Below are 18194 nucleotides of genomic sequence, written 5' to 3' on the forward strand. Positions count from 1 at the left end.
CCTTTCCACAGCACACCTCTGGTTCGCTGTTACGAGAATAATTTTCATAAGTGTACGTTATTTGTGTTTGCTTAATTCTCTGCTTATTGTGATATTGCTGGGTAGCTTCCTATGTTTTGGTGTCTGTCTTGAATGCACGTTTGAAACAGTGTGACTGTGGAAGTCCTGTGCCCAGTTAGCATATAAAGAATTTTACAGTTTTCCAGCTTTGCTCTTGAGTGGCCACTGAGCCACTGCTAGGATTGCTTGGAAGAATTGGGATTCCGTGCACAGTGTTTTCCTGCTAAAACTTTTATGGAAGTCTGAGAAGTTGCAAAAACTGTGGAAGTGCCACAAAAGTGGTTGCAAATGTCTCCTTTCCATTTATTTGGGACCACCGTGGGCTATTCTGAACTGTGGTAGTTCTCTCTGAAACAAGCTCATCTCTTGCCTTGCGTTCGTGTGGTGTTGAAGTATTTATTGCTCACGGAGACAAGTTGCCAGTGGCTTGGCTGAAGGTGAAGACTTTCTCCAACCTGATAGCTGGTCTCTTCTAGGTCATGTTGCCCCTGCCTGCCTGTTCCTGTTAAATCTGTTTGTTTTGCTCATCGTCTCTGATACAGAACCGCTCCCGGGCCCCTGGCAGGATTCAGGGTCATGCTGAATGTGACCGTGCCACTTGCAGCAGTACCGATCACACGTTTTATTCTGAGCTTCTGTATTTCAGGGACCCAGGAATAGAATGTAGGGCTTGGTGACCAGGCTGTCTGAATCCTAGGTGTTTTGTGAGGATTCTGATTCATGGCTTATCAAGGGCATTTACGGAGGGGCCTGAGTGTTGCAATATAACTTGTAGCACGTTCTCACTAGAAACTCTCACTGGGGAGCCACATAAACCCTCTGATATGTTGTTGTTGCTTTCCCCTTATTTGCTCCTTCTGTTGTTTCAAGTGTGATCAGGTGAAATCGTGTTACTGTCCCACACTACTGGTTCCTCTCTGATTCCCAAAGTACCTGATTATCGTATTCCTCAAGCAGTCGTATGTATTGGAATAGCAGTTAGCAGAAAGAATACCCTCTCTTGTTTTGTTTTTTTTTCTTTTTCTTTCCCCATCAAGGTTTTTGGTGGGATGCCCCGTTTCTTGACAGAGGTATGTTTCTAAGGCAATGCTATCCTACCCGAGCTGGGAAACTTCATCGTCCCCTTCCTGGTTCTGTGTGGTTTTCTTTGGAAGCAGCAGGCCTTAATCCAATAACGATTGGGCTTTGCATGCATGCAAACACTGAACTGTTTTCTCCAGAGGTACTGAGCTGATGATATCGGTAGGTCATTTGGGACTTCTTCGCTGTCGGAATGCAAGCCTCTTAAGCCAGTTCATTTTGTTTGCAGGTGGTTGAACTTAAAAGCCTCTGCCTTTCTTACAGTCTGCTGTAAGTTATCTCCTTTATTGTGGAATCGCAGTGCAACTCCTGTTGTGGCTGGTACTTGGGAGATGTGCATCTGTGCAAAAGCAGGTAAAGAGACCTTAGATCAGAATGAACACTTCAGTTGTCTGAATAGCGGAAAAAAAAAATCTGCATTGAATAATTGTAAACTGTTAAAATTATATCTCTGTGCGGTAGATATCATGGGATATTTTTCTATCTTTAAGCAAAGATTGAAAAAATGGAGTCTGTTGTTTACTTCTGCTCCCTTTGTAATGAGAGCTGTAGTTTTGTTTGGAATTTCCCAGAATAAGGGAACTTGGAGCAAGGATATGCGAGTTTCTTGCTGCCTCTGCCACCAGTTCCATATGTAACCATGGCTCCGTTTTCCATCTGTGAAGTGTTCTTGCATTCTTTAAAGCTATCCAGAGCTGGAAGATAACATCCGTACTTCTAAAATGTAGACTCGTAAGTGAATTGGTGCGTGTGCTGACCCTCAAACCTTTAAGTCTGAGGAAGGAAAGTAACAGCTTACTACTCAATTCATTCTGCTCCTATGCAGCTGATGTCTCTCTAGCCAAAGGCAGGTCAGGATAGATTAGACTTAAACCTTTTGATTTGCTTTCAGAGCACAGAAAGGGCAAGTTCTAGGCTGGAAACCAGCAGGAGAGCAGTGTTGGCCATTCTAAAAGCCTGAAGGGGAATCTGAAAGTTGGTAGGATGAGCCATCAAGGCTCATCGGAGATTCAGAGGGTTTTATGCTGCAGCTTGCTCTGTGCCAGAGCCTGAGGCAGCATCTTTTCATTTTGAAAAGTTGGAGAAAGTTGGATTCATAACTCAGATGGTCAGTAATCCTCTTGTGTCACCACCAAGGGCACCCGAGTCTAAATACCTGTGAACAACCTTGTCACAGAACCACAATAGTGTGTTTTCCAGAACACTGCTCGATCCGCGCTGGGGCTCAGCACCACCAGCTGTGGGCCAGTTACGTGTTTCTCAGAGGCAAGGCTCAGAGCAATGTCAAAGTAAGAACACGGTTGAAATCTGAAGGCAGGAGAGACTTCTGGATGTTGGAATATGTTTCTGTGCGGTACTGCGTTCTGAGCTGATTGAAAATAGGGCTGGAAGGGATTTTCAAGAGGCTGCCTCATCCTGCTTTTGCCAAAAGATGCAATAAGCTCCACCTAAGCCATTCCTGATAGTTATGTTTGATCTTGTACTGTAACAGATTTTTCAGCTTCCCTGGATGAGTTGGATTTGGGTCTATGAAATCTGCTATTGAGGAAAAAGTAGATGCTGCTCAGCCCCAGCTACTGAGATTTCAAGGCTTTAGGCAGCAATCTGCAAGCTGTCAGGTCCAATTAAAGCAAATGGCTGGAGCTGGTGTGTTTTTCTCCCTCCTGGAGAGAACACAGTTCATCAAAAGCCGGAAGGAAATTTCATCAGGCTCATGAGCAATTATCTTAGGGGCTATAGTAAGAGAGAAACACCAGATTCCCAGTGTGAACTTTCCCTTATCATCACCCCTAATTCTCCAATGAGCAGATGAACAACGATCCCACGGGTTTCATGTTGTTGAAGTTTTTGTGGGATTTGGCTGATGGTGATTTGTAAATAGGAATTTCAAACGTATCTGACTTGGCAAAAGGTATTCCACCTCTCTGTGGTGCACCACGACGTCTGTTGTGGGAAGCTTGTGACAGCTGTTTATTTTTGATTGACCTGTGGTGCTTCCTGAAGGTTGTGTTCTCATCTGTATGGGCTAAAGCAAATATTGACCCCCTCGCAACTCCATGGATTTCATCAGCCTGGTCCATTAGTCAGCATTGAGCTGATGCATTAAAAAAAAAAATTACTTTAAAAAAATTACTTAAACCAAAGAAGTTTAACTTTTGGAACAAGGAGAATAGAAGATAACCCTGCCGTTTGTTTTTTTTTTTTAAATACCATCAGAATTTTAAATACCAACCAGAATGCTGGCGTCAAGCTTCTGAGCAGGATTTGCACAAAACTACCGTTACTGCATCTTAATAAATTCTCTGATGCTTCTTTTAGGCCACTATCCTTTATCAAGGTAAAAGAATAGAAAGGCAGGATGATAACCACAAAAAGTATTGCTCCTACAACTTGCGAAGGGAACATTGCTTTCCCTTCTCACCAGGAGGACTCGGTGCTAGAATACAATCAATGTAAATTGAATGCAAAATTCAGCTTAGACCAAACGGATCAATAGGCTGGCATTTGTATAGGACAAGCGTTGATTGTAGAGGTGAAAAGCAGGCTTTAAGCCTAACGGCTGGCTAGCTATTTTTAGCATTTCTTCGCTCTGTGTCCCAGTATTCCAGGATGTGTACCTGCTCTTATACAAAACAATTAGTGAGGCTGAAATGACAAGATGTTAATCCCTGAGTGAAGGCATATTAATCACCTGCTTTATTCTGTTTATGTCATACAGTTAAATATCCTGTGAGAGCAGGTGAGGTTTGGGGTACGGGAATGGTTCAGCCTCATTCAGGCTTTTTCATGGCTGATCGGTTTTAAAAGGCAGCTGCCCCACTTCTAATTTTTCTTTCTGCTGAGAATAGTTTGTCAGTAGGGATGGCTTCATTTATCTGATATTGATATTTAACCCACGGAAGCATCATCTGCTCTTCTCTTCCACTCCGTGCCAGTGATGCCATTTTGCAAAATTCAGGCTAAGCAGAAATGCTGACAGCACGAGAAAAAATATCCCTGCTTTCGGCGAGCTGCGAAGCAAAGTGGTAGTGAGACGCCGTGGCTTAGCAGAGGAGTAGAAGGTGATTCCCTTCCGCCAATTTGCAAATTCTTTTGGTGGGCTAAGGAGGAATTCCAAGGGCTTAGGCTGATTCTCAGTGGTTAGGTTTGTAGCATAATGCCTGAGGTGGTGTCACTCTTCTGCGTTAGAAGATCTGCTCGTCCTGGGAGCGAAGAGCCTGTATCTTCTGTGCTCTTCGTGTTAGCCACAGGAGATGGAGCCTCGGAACAGGTAACAGTGCTGGGGTAATACACTTGGTGCTTGCTGTTGGTTCCTGCTAAGATGAGCACGCTTTCAGCTGGAAAATAGCTTGTTCTGTTGGTGTTTTACTAAGGTACCTGTCACCCGTTTATGCTAGAGCGTTGTGCAAAAGATTAGCCTTAGTGGCAAAATTAAGGTAGGACCATACTACTGAGGTTTTTTGTTTCTTTTTTTTTTTTTTAATTGTATTTAGTTAGAACCAGATGGCTGTTTTAAAGAGGAGCAGTGCTGTCAGGGTTGGGGCCCATCCCTGTCTTTTTTGGACTAGGTCTGATATCGCCGCCATTGTTTTATGACTTGGAAGCGATTGGCTTGGCTTTGCCAGTCCTTGGGTCTGATCTGTGAAATGTGCAGTAGTAGTGCAGCTCCTGCTCACTCGACTCCACCACCCAGTCCCTGTTCTTCAGCCTCAGCGGATAAACAAGACCTGATCGGACAGTGCAGCTCTTTGTATGAGCATGGGCTGTGGAGTGAGATGTGGGAAACAATACACAACAAAATGGGTCTGACTGCATGCCTTGCCGCAGCAAGAAGCGGGACTGGCACCAGTGCTGTGTTAGGAGGCAGTGCTAGAGCCCAGTGTTTATGCATTAATAATGCTTTGAAAAGCACAAAATCTTTACCATGCATTGCAATTGAATATTAGCCCTTATACTAGAGGTACTTTTCTTGTTTGGTAGGGTTTTATGCACATTTTTCAGCAAATAATTTAGCACAACTGATTTTATGATAAATGTCTGCATAAAAAAGATGGAGGTTTTCTCTGCAGCCTTTTGTTTCTTTTACAGCCAGCCTGGGCATCTAAGGGAGGAAGTTTGTGCTCTTGCTGCCATATTATAAATACCAAATACAGGCAAAACCTAAACCCGACTTTTGCCCATAAATGACTCCTTCAGAGGCCAGTTTATGGGTTAGGTAGATGCCTGTTGCACTCCTGCATAAATGGACAGTCACGTGTATGTTAGGGCTGCAAGCGTTACGAGAGAAAGTAGTACCTGCAACATCACCCATCACAAGGCCAATTGGAAAGGGATTTTTTCAGAGCATCTTAAAAATACCGCTCTAATTACTTGAGATAAATGACATGTTGCTCTTATGTATGCTTATATGTCTGGCTTTTCTTAAAACAGGCATTAAAATGCTAGTGAAAGACTTGTGTGGAGGTACTGTCATGGTTTGCCCAGCATTTCACATTGACAGTATGTCTTCACACCTGTTGGTGCTGCAGTTTTAGCCCAGAACAAAGTCATCCAGAAATGTTTGGGTGCTGCGTGCGAAGGAACACCGCTGGAACAAGCAGCAGGCTGGCCAGAAAGCACCATTACCAGGCAGCTTAGAAAGAGGCCTGCTAAGAAGTTAAAGATTTTTGATCTTTGTATGGTGGTAAGTCAAAAAGGATTGTTTTCTGCTCTGCTCTCACTTAACAGTGAGTATATTCAGCTGTGCGAGTAGCCTTGAGAGAAATTAGACTGGGTCCTGCTGGGAGAGCACAGGTGTGCCTGCTGTTGTGCTGTCCTGGGGTCTTACTGCTTGCTGAGGAGGAAGAAAAGTGAAGGCTAGGTCTGAATTTGGGTTTGTTGGCGTGAGAGCTCGCTTTGGTAATGACTAACTGAGCAGCTTGGAGCCTTAGTCAGAGGTATTTGATCCTGGTTGTTGTCTGTGAGTAAAGAATCTCTAATAGGACAGTGTTTATTTCTGGTTTGCAGCTAGGGAAGCTGGGGTGGGGAACAATACTTGTGCAGATAGCTACTGAGCTGGCGCTGGTTTCACACTGCTTGTGTCAGGAAAGGGGGAAAATTCAGTCAAATCCCACTTCTATGGGGCGTAAGAGTAGTGTGGAAAAGAGTCCTACCAAAAACCAGCTGCACAAGCACAGTGTTCGTAAGCCAGGAGGAGCTGGTGTAATTCAGCCGTTACATCTGACTTGTTTAGAGGCCTTTGTTTCCGGTGTGGGGGTATAAAAAAGTAAATCTTGAACCTTTACACTAGTGGTAGCTGATCAATCCTAATGTTTAATGTCTTGATATGACTTTTAAAATGGCACTGTGTCCCTCGTGCTCCCTTGGAAAACCAAATGTGGCGTGGGTATTGTGAGGGCTTAAAATAAGAACCTTGGTGAGTAGGAGCCACTTGGGAGGCTGAACAGCGAAGAATGGTTGAAGAAATGGCTCCAGAGTGCGTCAGGTGCCTCTGCTGCCTCTCCGAGGAGGGAACAGATCCTTTTGATCCCCGACTTGAACTGCAGGCCTCTGTTCTTGGGTAGAATCCCGCTGAAACAACCAACGAGGCCAGCAAGGTCACAACCAGCTCCTTGCGGAGGGTTGTTGCTGAATTGTCTCCTGAAGAGTGAGCACCACCGCGCTGACTGCTTGCTTCTGCTGCAGTGAGGTTATTCTGGATTTCTGCTGATGCAGGCGGCGCTGGGGGCGTGCTCTGTTCCGGGCTGCCCGCATCGTGCGTCTGTAAACATCTTCTGGTGTTTGCCCAGTCTGCGCTGGGACCAAGGAAGGGTAAAGCAAGTGGCGTTGGTCTTGACAGACCTCATGGGCTTGTGGTTATTTTTGTGGTGTCAAGTGAAGAACGCCTTGGCTCCTTGCTCTGTTTCTCTCTTCCCTGAGAGAGATGAGCCGAGGATCAAAGAGCAAAGCACAAACCCACTATTTTATGAGAGGGGAACTCAGGGCAGGAGGGTGGGCCTTAGAAAAAAGGATGTAAAACTCCCCAGATCCTCTTCTAATTAAAATAAGCTTATTTACCCGCCTCCCAGCCGTGCTGAGGATGCAAGAGCTTCATTCTCTTGCTCGCTGCTCGGTACACCCTGTGCAAAAGGTCGCGTGGAAGAATGGGTTTATGGCTGCGCAGCGCTGCCGTGGGCGCAGTGTGAACGCACCGGGTGTCAAATAAGCAAGTAGTTTCAGGGAGTGTCCTGCCTGGTTTTGTCAGGCAAAGGACAGCGTGTTTTCTCCTCCTAGTAGCGTTACGTCCTTTCTGTCCCTGGGTGGGAATTTATGGCAGAAATCTTGACTCCCGGAACAACCACGAGGCTGTCACCCTCAGCTGTCCGGCTTGTGTGCCCAGTGGTTGTGTTTTTGTCGAGCTCTGTGCTGCGTGAAGCCAGGGAGCCCGAGCCTGCGGCCCCGTGGGTCCGGACACACACACTGCAGCCCACGCGAGTCTGGTGTTCCTTGGAGGCCGCTGAAGAGCGAGAGGAGGACGAGGAGCAGGCAGCTTGACCCCTGTGGTAGGTGTCGGGTGCTGCAGATCGTCAGCAATTGGACGTGCAATGATACAAGGGCAGGAGGAGAGGTCAGAGACCGGCAGTAATAAGAGATGGGAGATGATCTTATTTCTCCAAATGCTTAGTGCAGTAACGACTTCTTGTGGGGCTTGTGAATTAACGGCTGGGAAAGCTGGATAGTTCATGCTCGAGTGAAGTTATTAAAAATAATTCCGCAGCTCATGTGAGCTGCTGTGGAAAGGGCCCGGTAATAAAAGTTCTGCTGCAGCCGTCTCCGCGTGAGCTCCCAGAGGATGCTAAGGAGCTAGGGACTCCAGAGGAGCATCAAAACCTGAGCTTTGTGAGCTTGTGCTACCCTTCTGAAAAAACAAACAGCATTTGCCGTGGCTCAGGGCACTTAAGGAAGCATCCTTAGGATTGGCAGAGCAGTGAAGTAATTCCTCCCAAAAGACGATTCTAGCTGCAGAATACATCTCAGAAGGAAAAAAAAAGAGGAGGGGGGGAAAGAAACACCTGCCTCTTCCTCTGTTTACCGTGCTGTTGAAATAACCTGATAACCACGTTCCGTGCATGGGTTTTGCCAAGCTGCTTACACCACCGCTCGGCTCTGTTTACCGTGTATCCAGCAGAGCAGCAACCTTTGCCTCTTACAAGCCGTGTGTTGGGCTGCCTGTGGAGCACCTCTACCAGCAGCAGGGTTTGAGTGTTAGCAGAAAAACGTTGCAGACTGAAGGCACTTTCCCTTTGTTCCAGTTAAATATTACTTTTATTTCCTAAGAGTGGTTTGATTACACCTGGGCTGTGCTTTTCCATGTCACAGTAGATGAGGTCAGAACATTAGGTCAGGATTCAGAGACATGTTTGTGCTTTATGATGGAGTATTTGTTCAGAGCTCTCTTTAAACTCCTCTGGGAAACTGTTGTTTTCTCTAAGCTGTTTCTGGCAGCTACACCTATCCTTCCCTGGAATCATTTACACTCAAACAGCTCCGAGGGAGGAGCAGGAACATTTGCTTCAATGAGTCATTTCCACTTAGGAAGTAAATAACGCTGGTCTCTAGCATGATTTAGACCGCATGTGCGTTGTAATTCATCTCCTAAAGACTCTGAATGCTTTTTCCTCTTGTTACATTGCACTACCCCGCGGATTAGATGGAATGTGGTGCCTTTGGTGCCTTCTTGGGTGGAAAGAGAAGACTGGCATTAAGAAGTCAGCCTTCAGATCAGCGAGCAGGAGATTACGTGGGGGTCACGGCAGCCCAGAGCAGCATTAACCAGCGCTCAGCATCACAAGCGTGCAGTTAAACTGCGGTAGCTTTCCTGGGTGTTGGAGTCCTGGACGTAAGCTCAGAGCCGTGGGATGAGTCCATGTGCAGCTCCTTCGTGAGTAACAGGAACCTGCAGAACCCAGGGAAGCTCGATGCATGTGGCAGCAGTAAAACTGTTTCCATCTGGATGCAGCTTCTTACGGGCTACTGATCTGATGGATTTTTGTCCTTGCAGCTTGGTACTTGGGGTATCAACAGAGATTGCCTATTGCAGGCCAGGAACGCATCGGGCCTGTAATTACAGAACTGCCAGGAGACAGCCAAGTGTTTCTGCAAAGTGGAAAACTTAGTTAAAGCAGTGAAAGCTTAGTTAAAGCAGTAAGGCATCCATTTTATTCAGAATCATATAGGTTGGAAAACCCCTTCAAGATCATCGAGTTCAGCCGTTAACCGAGCACTGCCAAGCCTACTGTTAATCTCTCGTCTGGAGGAGGAGCAGATCATGCAAATCTCATTGGGTCTTGCGATGCTTTTTAAAAAGGATATCCTTTCTCTTCGTTTCATAAAAGCAATAACCAGTGGTGCACCTTAAACTCAGCAATGTTGCATCCACCTCCACAGAGGTCCAAATGAAAGTGTTGCCCCAGGCATTTCTGAGTGATGATTGGAAGTAAAGATGCCACAGAGTTCACAAGGACACTTGCTTTTGGTGTTCCGATGTCACAGTGACGTGCAGCAGAAAAAGCCTGAAGCTGGGGAGATGCTAAAGCTGAACAGAAATCCGGCTCTGTATATTAGAAACTTCGTTCTGCATCACATTACTCCTCCATACATTTAAAAGGGGATGTTTGGCTGGGGGAAGAGTTTATTTTTAGCCCTGGGTGGTTTTGGTTGCTTTATTGGTAGGCGGCAGCGTTAGCTGCACGGCGCAGCGCTGCTCCTGCTGCCACGTCTGGGTGCACATCCTATGAGCCTGGTGGCGGGTCTGTCAGCATGGGGTGAGCCGGCTGCGTGTCATGGCACTCGGTAAGATTTGCTGTGCTTTTGGAACCTGCACAGTTTGGCCCTTGGCACTCTGCGTTGATGCGTGTGGGTTTTCTCCTAAGTATTTCACAAAATTTGGGGTGTTAGAGCTTGAGATGGAGACCCAGGGATGCCCAAAGGTAAAAGGATGCGGCAGTAGATTTCTCCTGAGCTCTAAGAGCAGCTTGGCCCTAAATATCGGAAGCTGTATTCCTCCGTCGTCTGCTAAAAAAGACATCCATAAATCCATAAAGCAGACTGACAATCTGTGATGGAATTCGGAGCTGTGGACGTGCTGCATCCATGTGGTGTTCACCTCATTTACCAATTGTCATGGCAACAGTTGGAGAGGCTATCCCAAGCTTTTCCTGCAGCGCTCACTGCAGTTTAGCTGCCCACCCTTTCCTGTTCCTGCTGTAGCTAGAATAGCAACAAAGCTTAACATTTCTCTAGCGTTGGCTCTCGTTTTAAAACTGCTGTCGCTTTTGGAAAACAGTTACATATTGCTTTTCTATGCATCTTTAAGGCTTCCTGTGTCTCAAAATCAATCACAAACTTTCTGGGCAAGATGAACACAGCATTGCAGTATTATTTGAGAAGATACATGTGAAGTCTTCATCAAAAATAGAGCTCTGTTTAAATAAAATACATATTTATCTACTCAGCATGTCAGGCCTAGTCTGTAGCCAGGTCATTCGGGGGCAGGGAGTGTGTTTCTTGCTATTTTGACTCTTTTTGTGGAGTTGATGTTAAGTTTACCTGTAGTACTATGAAGACGCAGGACTTCCAATTTCTTGCTCAAGGCAGCTGTCATTTTTTAAAACAGCAGCAGGACTGCAATCAAGACTGAAGCTGAGTAGAAGGTAATCAGGATGCATCTCAGTAATCCCTTTACGCAGCATCTCTTTTGGTGGTGTTTACAGCAGAGTGGGGTAAATACTTCAAGGTGGGCTTTGAGTTCTTTTCATTTGGGAAGCGGAATCTAGAAAACCTACAGGCCCTGCTAATTGAGCATGAGTTTGTGCACCAAGGGCACGAGCTGAAATGGCATCTGCTCGCCTTGCCCTGGAGGTTGTTGCTGTGATGTACGGAGTGACACCACTTAATGCTGCGTTGTCTTCCCAGGTGTGCTGAGCATGCTGCTGCTGCTGGATGTGTTGCTGCTGCCCATCTCCCAGACCCGCGGCGCGAGGGATTTCTGAGGGTCACTGTGCAGAGCGATGGACTCGGACCCCTATGCCAGCATGCAGGTTGGGATGCGGGTAGTTCGCGGAGTGGACTGGAAGTGGGGCAGCCAGGACAGTGGCGAAGGGAACGTTGGGACTGTGGTGGAGATCGGTCGCACGGGCAGCCCAACCACTCCGGATAAAACTGTGGTCGTGCAGTGGGATCAGGGCAACAGAACCAATTATCGGACTGGATTTCAAGGAGCTTATGACCTTCTTCTGTACGATAACGCACAAATAGGTAAGTGTGGCATGGACAAGGAGCACAAGCATGTGCTGTAAAGCCATCTTCAGCATGTGTAACCTGCCTCACCTGCTAACTGGCACGTGAGCCTTTTGCAACTACGTTGGAATGAATATTTGAGTTCAGCTGTGCTGCTTTTCTGTGGCAGGGCCACAGAAGGGCATTGAAATTGAGCAAGATAATTCAGAACAAATGAAATGTCTTCTTAGATCAATACTAATTCCTTCGGTTCCCTTGTTTAGGCTTTGTATCTGAAACGTACTGAGCTGCATTGTCAATTGTTCATGCAGAACAAGCTCCCAAGTATTATTTGAGCTAAGTAGAATTTATATTGCTTGTTTTGCATAATAAACAGCTCAAAAGTCGAGCATCAGAAAAACCGAGCATCGAAAAATTGTTACAGTTGAATTTTCCTGATTGAGCTCATTTGTTGTAGCTGTGCTTGATTGATTGAGTAAGGGCAGGAGTCATCTGCTGTTGGGAGAAAGATAATGTATTGGAGAGATCTTTAAACAAATACAAAATCTGCTCTGGTTTATTGCACTGGATGAGCTCTCATCCTCTTCCAGTATCCCCTGCTTTCATTTCATTCCCATGCAACCATTTGAGTGTGAGCAGCCTTATTTTGCTGCTCTGGTGGAAAAGAGCAGGGAGATGTAAACTAGTGCCAAACTCAGGGCTGCGTGGTAGTAGTAGTGGGGACCTCTCCTAACGTACAAATCCATAGAGACAAAAGGCTTGTTGGCTCAACCTTAATGCCACCTCAGGGCATTTATAGGGTTTCTGATTTGATTAGGTGGCAGCCAGATCGACCCTGCTCAGTCCTAGAATGCTGTGCAAACTTTCCCTTATTAAGCTTAGATGTTCTGTCATCATCTTCAGCACATGCACGTTTTTTCCCTTTAAAAGATGCTAATATAATTCTAACAGCCTTGTCAACCTTGTTTCTCTGAATTTTGTGGGGATATTATATTCTTTTCCTCCTGTTCTCCTAGGTGTTCGTCACCCTAACATCATCTGTGACTGTTGCAAGAAGCACGGTATCCGGGGAATGCGGTGGAAGTGCAAAATGTGCTTCGACTACGACCTGTGCACGCAGTGTTACATGAACAACAAGCACGATCTGTCCCACTCCTTTGAGCGCTACGAGACAGCACACTCACAACCGTAAGTGGAGCTACAGGGGGAGTCCAGTGAAATGTGTTGAGATTTATAAACTACCCTTCTGTAGCAGTGGTCTCCAAAGTGGGGTGCACGAAAAATTGTCAGCACTACTTTCAGTTGTGCCTCCTAAGGTGGGCACGAAGATGAATTTTGTAACCCTAGGGTAAGTTATAGGAAATCAGCTCGTGTCTGTCACTGATTTTCTTTTTTTTTTTCCTTGAAAATATCACTGTGTGTTGCATCTGTCTTTAGCAACATAATTCCATGGACAGTGCTGTCTGATCTGCAGCTGGTTCTCCTCCCGTATGGGAAGCTCTCTCTGGGGTTATTACCATGGTCTTGCCAGTATCGTTGAGGCAGAATTCTGAGTGCTAGCAAGGGGTAGCTGCTGCTGTCCAAAGAGATCGTCTCTGAGCTTTAGGGCTCGTGTTTATCCACCAGATTAGGATGTTTCTTGAGCTTGTGTTAATACGACAATCCAGACAGATCCTATTGTGAAATGAGCGTCATGATTTCCACTGTGTGTGAATGCATATATGGGTGTGTGTATTTAGTGGAAGTATAAATATAGGTATATTTTTACTCTCAGCATTATAGTTAGCTCTAGACAGTTATTCAGGGGCACCTGCTTGTCTGCCGTTAAGGTAGATAATCTTCCTAACATTCAAAGCAAGAAGAAAAAAAACTAGACAACAGTTATCGTACGAGGCTGCGCTGTTGCAGAGCTGTCCAAGTTTGTGGGCCTCTGTATGGCTTCTACGGGGTGCTGCTGCTTTGGGCCAAATGGTGCTTGGGCTGCTCTGTCATCTTTTCGGACCCTGATCAGGAACACCCCAGAATGCTGTTTTTTCTATCAGGAGGGAGATTGCCAGGCAGCTTTCTCCTCAGAACTCATCCTTCACAGAACTTTTCCTTTTCTGAGGAACCTAGATGGCAAAAGATGTAAATAAAGCCGTTTTTCCTTTCAGGGCTTGTATCTCACCTGTGTCCAGGCTGCTTTTAAATTAGGCAATAGAGTGCTTGCCATCAGTGTGAGAAGAGAGCACGGAAGGCTGCTGGTAAACGTGCCAGACCTGGAGTTGTCCTCTGTGACTTGTCTGACTTTGCCAGTGCACTGCAGCACCGCTCTGGAACGTTGCCTGAGAAACCTCGGAGCTCTGCTGGGGTCTCTGGATGCAGCTCTCCACCAGAGCAGAACTTGATGTCTGATGATGTTGCCTCTTCGTGCCCTTTTGGTTTATTTGGCTTGCTTTTTTTTCCCCCTGAAATTCCTTTCCTTTTTCTGCAGGTTTGTACCACCCAGCGGTTAGAGATGGGATATAAATGGGCTTTTATTAGTTCTTAAAAGGAAGCCTAGACGTAGGCCAGAGTCTGTGATACCGAGTCCTTTGTTAGAGCAGTAGGGTTCTGAGTTACATCGCTGTATGTTAGCAGGAGTAGGGGTCTTCCTAATACTAGGCAGCTAATAAAAAAGAAAAAAAGAGTGAGGGGCACTGTGTGAGCCTGCCAGATGTGGAGTGCAGGAGCAGATGTGCAGGAGCAGGAAGAAGTCAGGACACCTTTGCTGTAATGCAGATATAATCCTGTGATTTCTCGGTCTGTCCTGTGGGTTGCATTAAGAATGGAACGTTCTGATTTAAAAAAAATTTAAAAAAAAAAAATGAAACCTATGGCAGCAGCTGGGGGTGGGGAAGATCACCTTTGAGCAGCACCATGGAGAGGATTTCTATGGGATAACTGAGGTCTGAGCTGCAAAGACAACAGTGCCTTAGACAATGCAGCATCCTTTTCGAAGAACAGGAATTGCTTGCTTATGGATCATGGGAGCCCCGGTGTTGTGAAAAGACAACCGCTTAGATCATTCATCTCCATTTTTTTGCTCAATAAAGTAGAAGAGAAAAGCTTTGGCAGTTCACCAAAGACTGAAAGGAAAAAAAAGCCGTGTATTTAAAAACATGGTAACTGCTGTGTGGATTTGGGTTTTCTCGGGGTTTTGCTATTACCTGCTGTTGTTAGAGTGCCTATGAAATAGAGAAGCAGTCTCCTTCGGAGATCAGGTTTCTCTCACCTCCTCTCTCTGGCAGGAATGGCTGGGGTTTGGTTATTTAAATGGGAAGCGGACAGCCTCAAGCACAGCACTGTTTTCTTTCAAGGCCATCAGTGCGATCAAATTAAGCCCCGTGCAATGCAGCTGTGTTCCAGAGCTTTCCACCAGCTCTCCTTTAACCACAGATCAGGAGCTGGGGCTTGGCAGCTTCCCCCTGCTCTCAGCCCGTTGTGGCGGGGTGGATGATCACCGTGCCTCCAGGACTGTGACCGCTGCCACTGCTGATGCTTCGCTGTAGGAGGCTGAGGGGAGGGCAGCTTGCGATGGCAGTGCAACGTCCTTGTGCAGCAAATTGCTGCCACCTGCGCTGTTGTTGCCAGAACACGACACCTGTGCAGCTAAACCTAGGCGAGGCCAGCGAGGAAATGTTTATAGCAGCTCGCTAATCCTAGGATTTTTAGAGACCTTAAGCCCAGGCAGATGCTGCAGAGCATTCCCAAACAGTTTCCTAAAGATGCTTTGAAGACACCTTTACCTGAAAGCTATTTCAGGTCTTAAATAACCTAGTTTGACCTGCTGCTGGCAGGAAGTACTGATTTTGTATATTTTGCCTTGTGAACTCATCTCTTCCTGGCATCTGCCAGTTGCTGACGTTGTTTATTGGTCTTCTTTGGTTTGAATTTTATGGATGCTAATTTTGAGAGAGGCTTTTATCCTCGGTTTAAAAAGGCTGGACAGCTCAATTTCACCGAAGACCTGTGTTTTTCATAACCTAGTATCCATTTGCTCAGTAATTGGAAGATAAGTCAGTGTCTGTAAGCAGCACAGCAAAGCAAAGCTTACCGGGTTTTGTCCTGGCAGTCTCCTGCATCGTCGCAGCCGGTAGAGAAGGTGCCAGTTGCCTCTGCCTCGGGTGCTGTGACTTTGCAAGCAGCTTTGCCAGCTTCTAGTGTCTGGATGCGAGTCCGATGGCCTTTTTCTCTGTCATTCCTGAGAGCTTTCTGAATAGAAATCGAACTGCTTAGAGGGAAAGAAAGGAGAGCTGTACAACCTATTGGCAGGATGGCACAATCTTCTGTACTTTTCACTTGATCGTTGTTTTCCCTACCTCCATTTTTTTCCCGTTGGTGACTGTTACTGGGATTAAGCTTTACTCACCAGTAAACCACATCCTTGACAATTTTTGAAAGTTCTGTGTAATTAAGCTTAAAAAAATCTAAATATTTTCTTGCGTTGCATTTTATACTGTAGTCAGAAACAGAGTTTGCAGTTATTTTCAACCATAATTCTTAATAGCTCTGTCTAGTTCACCACTTGGACTTCCAAATCAGATACATTAAAAGAACAAGCACGTGCTGTCAGTCAGATACCTGTGTGCAATGCTGGCCCACTGAAGGCAGCTTTAGTAGTCCAGCCTTCCCTCTGTGACTGCTTATAGCGTAAGCCTGAGCCGATCGAGCAGCTGAGTGGCAGCTGCTGGGCGTTTGATTACTAGGCAATAAAGGGGATGCAGGTTTATTCCCTGTAGTAACCTCTTCAGTGCATGCTATTTATGCAATGTCAGTTTAAGATGCTAGACTAAGAAATTTCAGCGAGTAACATTGAGTTAAATCTGACTCCTGTATGATGATTTATTTCCTCATGTTCTTAAAAACGTTCATTAAGTATGAGTTTATTTATTAGCATGAATTTATTTGAATGTTAGGGCATATCCTGATACTAGGGCTTCTCTTTTAGTTTGGAGTATTAGTATGTGTCTGGCTTTGTGAAGGCTGTGCCTCGGCATGGAAGCAGAGGATTGACAATGGAAATTCTTGGTAAAGGCAGCTCCTGAAATAGGTTTATGTGATCCTGATCCCTCACTTACCAACGTCCTTGTCTTAGGCTGGTTCATGCTTGAGCAATCAGCATCCGCCTGCCATCTGTCAGAATTTCCTTTCTTTATCCTTTGCTGGAAGTGCTTCAGTGAAAGATTTGGAGGGAGGATTAGAGAATCTAGAATTTCTTGCGTCACGGTCAGTTTTACCTGGAGGTTCTGTGGGGTCCTTGTGCTGCCCTTTTTTTTTTTCTTGAGGCAACCTGGGTAGATCCTTCTCTATCCTAGAGGCAGTGTGGGTTTGTAACCACTGAAGTGCAGTTCTGGCTTACAGCTGTGTCTCTCTGAGGACGTAGATGAGATGCGTGGCTTTGCTCTGCACGGAACATGCTCCCGAGTGTCTTCTGCTCTCCGCAGTAATTTAATATCGTTGGAATTTGTGGGACAGGAATGACTGCAGTCCTCGAATGGCTGTTATAATTAAAATTGTTATTAAAGGCAATATTGCAGTGATTAAGCTTATCCCTAGGGTATTTCTGCAACACACCAATAACTTTGGTTGTTGCGCAGTATTTGGAGCAAAACATGTCAAATTAGATTACAGAGATGTGTTGGCTCGGGACAGCTCGTTCCTGTGTCGCCCTTCTGTGTTGCTGGTCAGCAGCATGATTCAAGACGAGGTCAGAATTTCTGTGAGGCCAAGGGCGGGAGGCAGTCATGGTGGGTTGTCTCCAGCATTTCAGTAGAATGGGACGTGGAGTTCCTTGCACGGGGATTAAGAAAAAGATAATCTCTGTTTTTGCTTGTTCACCTACACAGTAGACACAGGAACGCGATTCCATACCTGATATGAATTATCTATTCCTGAGAGCTGGCTCAAAAGCTAATATTTTGGGTGGTTGCATGTTTTCTGCCTCTAATTATCTTTAATATCAGTTAAAGAACACTAAGAAAGGGTCTGTAGTAGTACTTTGGGATGCTGAGAGAGAACTTCAGATTGTAGGATATAAAAGCAGCAGGGGAATAAAGAAAAGGCCAGCACCTGTGAGAGAATGGTAAACACCTTGGGTTGTTAATGTTCTGTAGGTAACTTTCTTGTGGGTTTCCAAAAAGTTTGGTGGAATGGCTCTGCTCACTTGCAGCTAATGCTTTGGAGGCCAACTTGTCAGTAAATTGGCACAGACGTGAGCATAGATGGAGTTCAGGCTGTGCTTGCTGGGTGCTTACGGACAGACGGCTGCGGTTAAAAGGCAATTTGAGCCGTTAAAAGGCAATTTGATCCCGTCCGTGTTTATAAGTGACATTAAGGAAACCCAGCTTTCTGAACTGGCCAGCTTTGTTTTCGTGGTCTCTAGCCACAAATTTCACCAAAAGTGACAGCTAACGTGAGAGCTGATGAGATGGGGAAGGGCTGCTCTTAGGATTATACAAGCATAAGAAAGGAAAAGGGGGAGAGAAAGAAGTGTATTTGTATTGCTTTGTCTCCAGGCTTCATTAAGACATCTTTTCTAAATTGTTAGAAAAGTATTCGACACAACACAGTGCACTTAGCATGTTGTAGCTCCGCTGTTTCAGATGGAATACACAAATCCACGCTGGTTCTTGAAACCAGTCTATAGCAGTTTATCCCTTTTTAAGGCATGACCAGTGCAATAACAAGAACACTGGTAAGCATTTCTTTTTAGCTGAGCCTCCTAGCCCTCTTTCATGATTGTCTCTTCCATAACA

At 45.6% G+C, this 18194-nt stretch overlaps 1 protein-coding gene across 3 annotated transcripts in view; it reads left to right on the forward strand.

The window, feature by feature from the left end:
- The window catches only part of MIB2 (MIB E3 ubiquitin protein ligase 2), a 41736-nt gene that overhangs the window by 1640 nt on the left and 21902 nt on the right, over positions 1-18194 (forward strand). For 2 of the 3 annotated variants that reach the window (XM_013194751.3, XM_013194754.3), the window contains exons 3-4: positions 11095-11436; positions 12435-12606. In XM_013194751.3, coding sequence (XP_013050205.1) covers positions 11190-11436; positions 12435-12606 — 419 coding nt within the window. In that variant the 5' untranslated portion in view covers positions 11095-11189. Of the gene's footprint in view, positions 1-1369; positions 1495-11094; positions 11437-12434; positions 12607-18194 lie in introns of all 3 variants that reach the window. The other variant, XM_066982221.1, reaches the window with a different exon arrangement.

This window comes from Anser cygnoides, chromosome 23, assembly GCF_040182565.1.
Source record: "Anser cygnoides isolate HZ-2024a breed goose chromosome 23, Taihu_goose_T2T_genome, whole genome shotgun sequence".
NCBI lineage: Eukaryota > Metazoa > Chordata > Aves > Anseriformes > Anatidae > Anser > Anser cygnoides.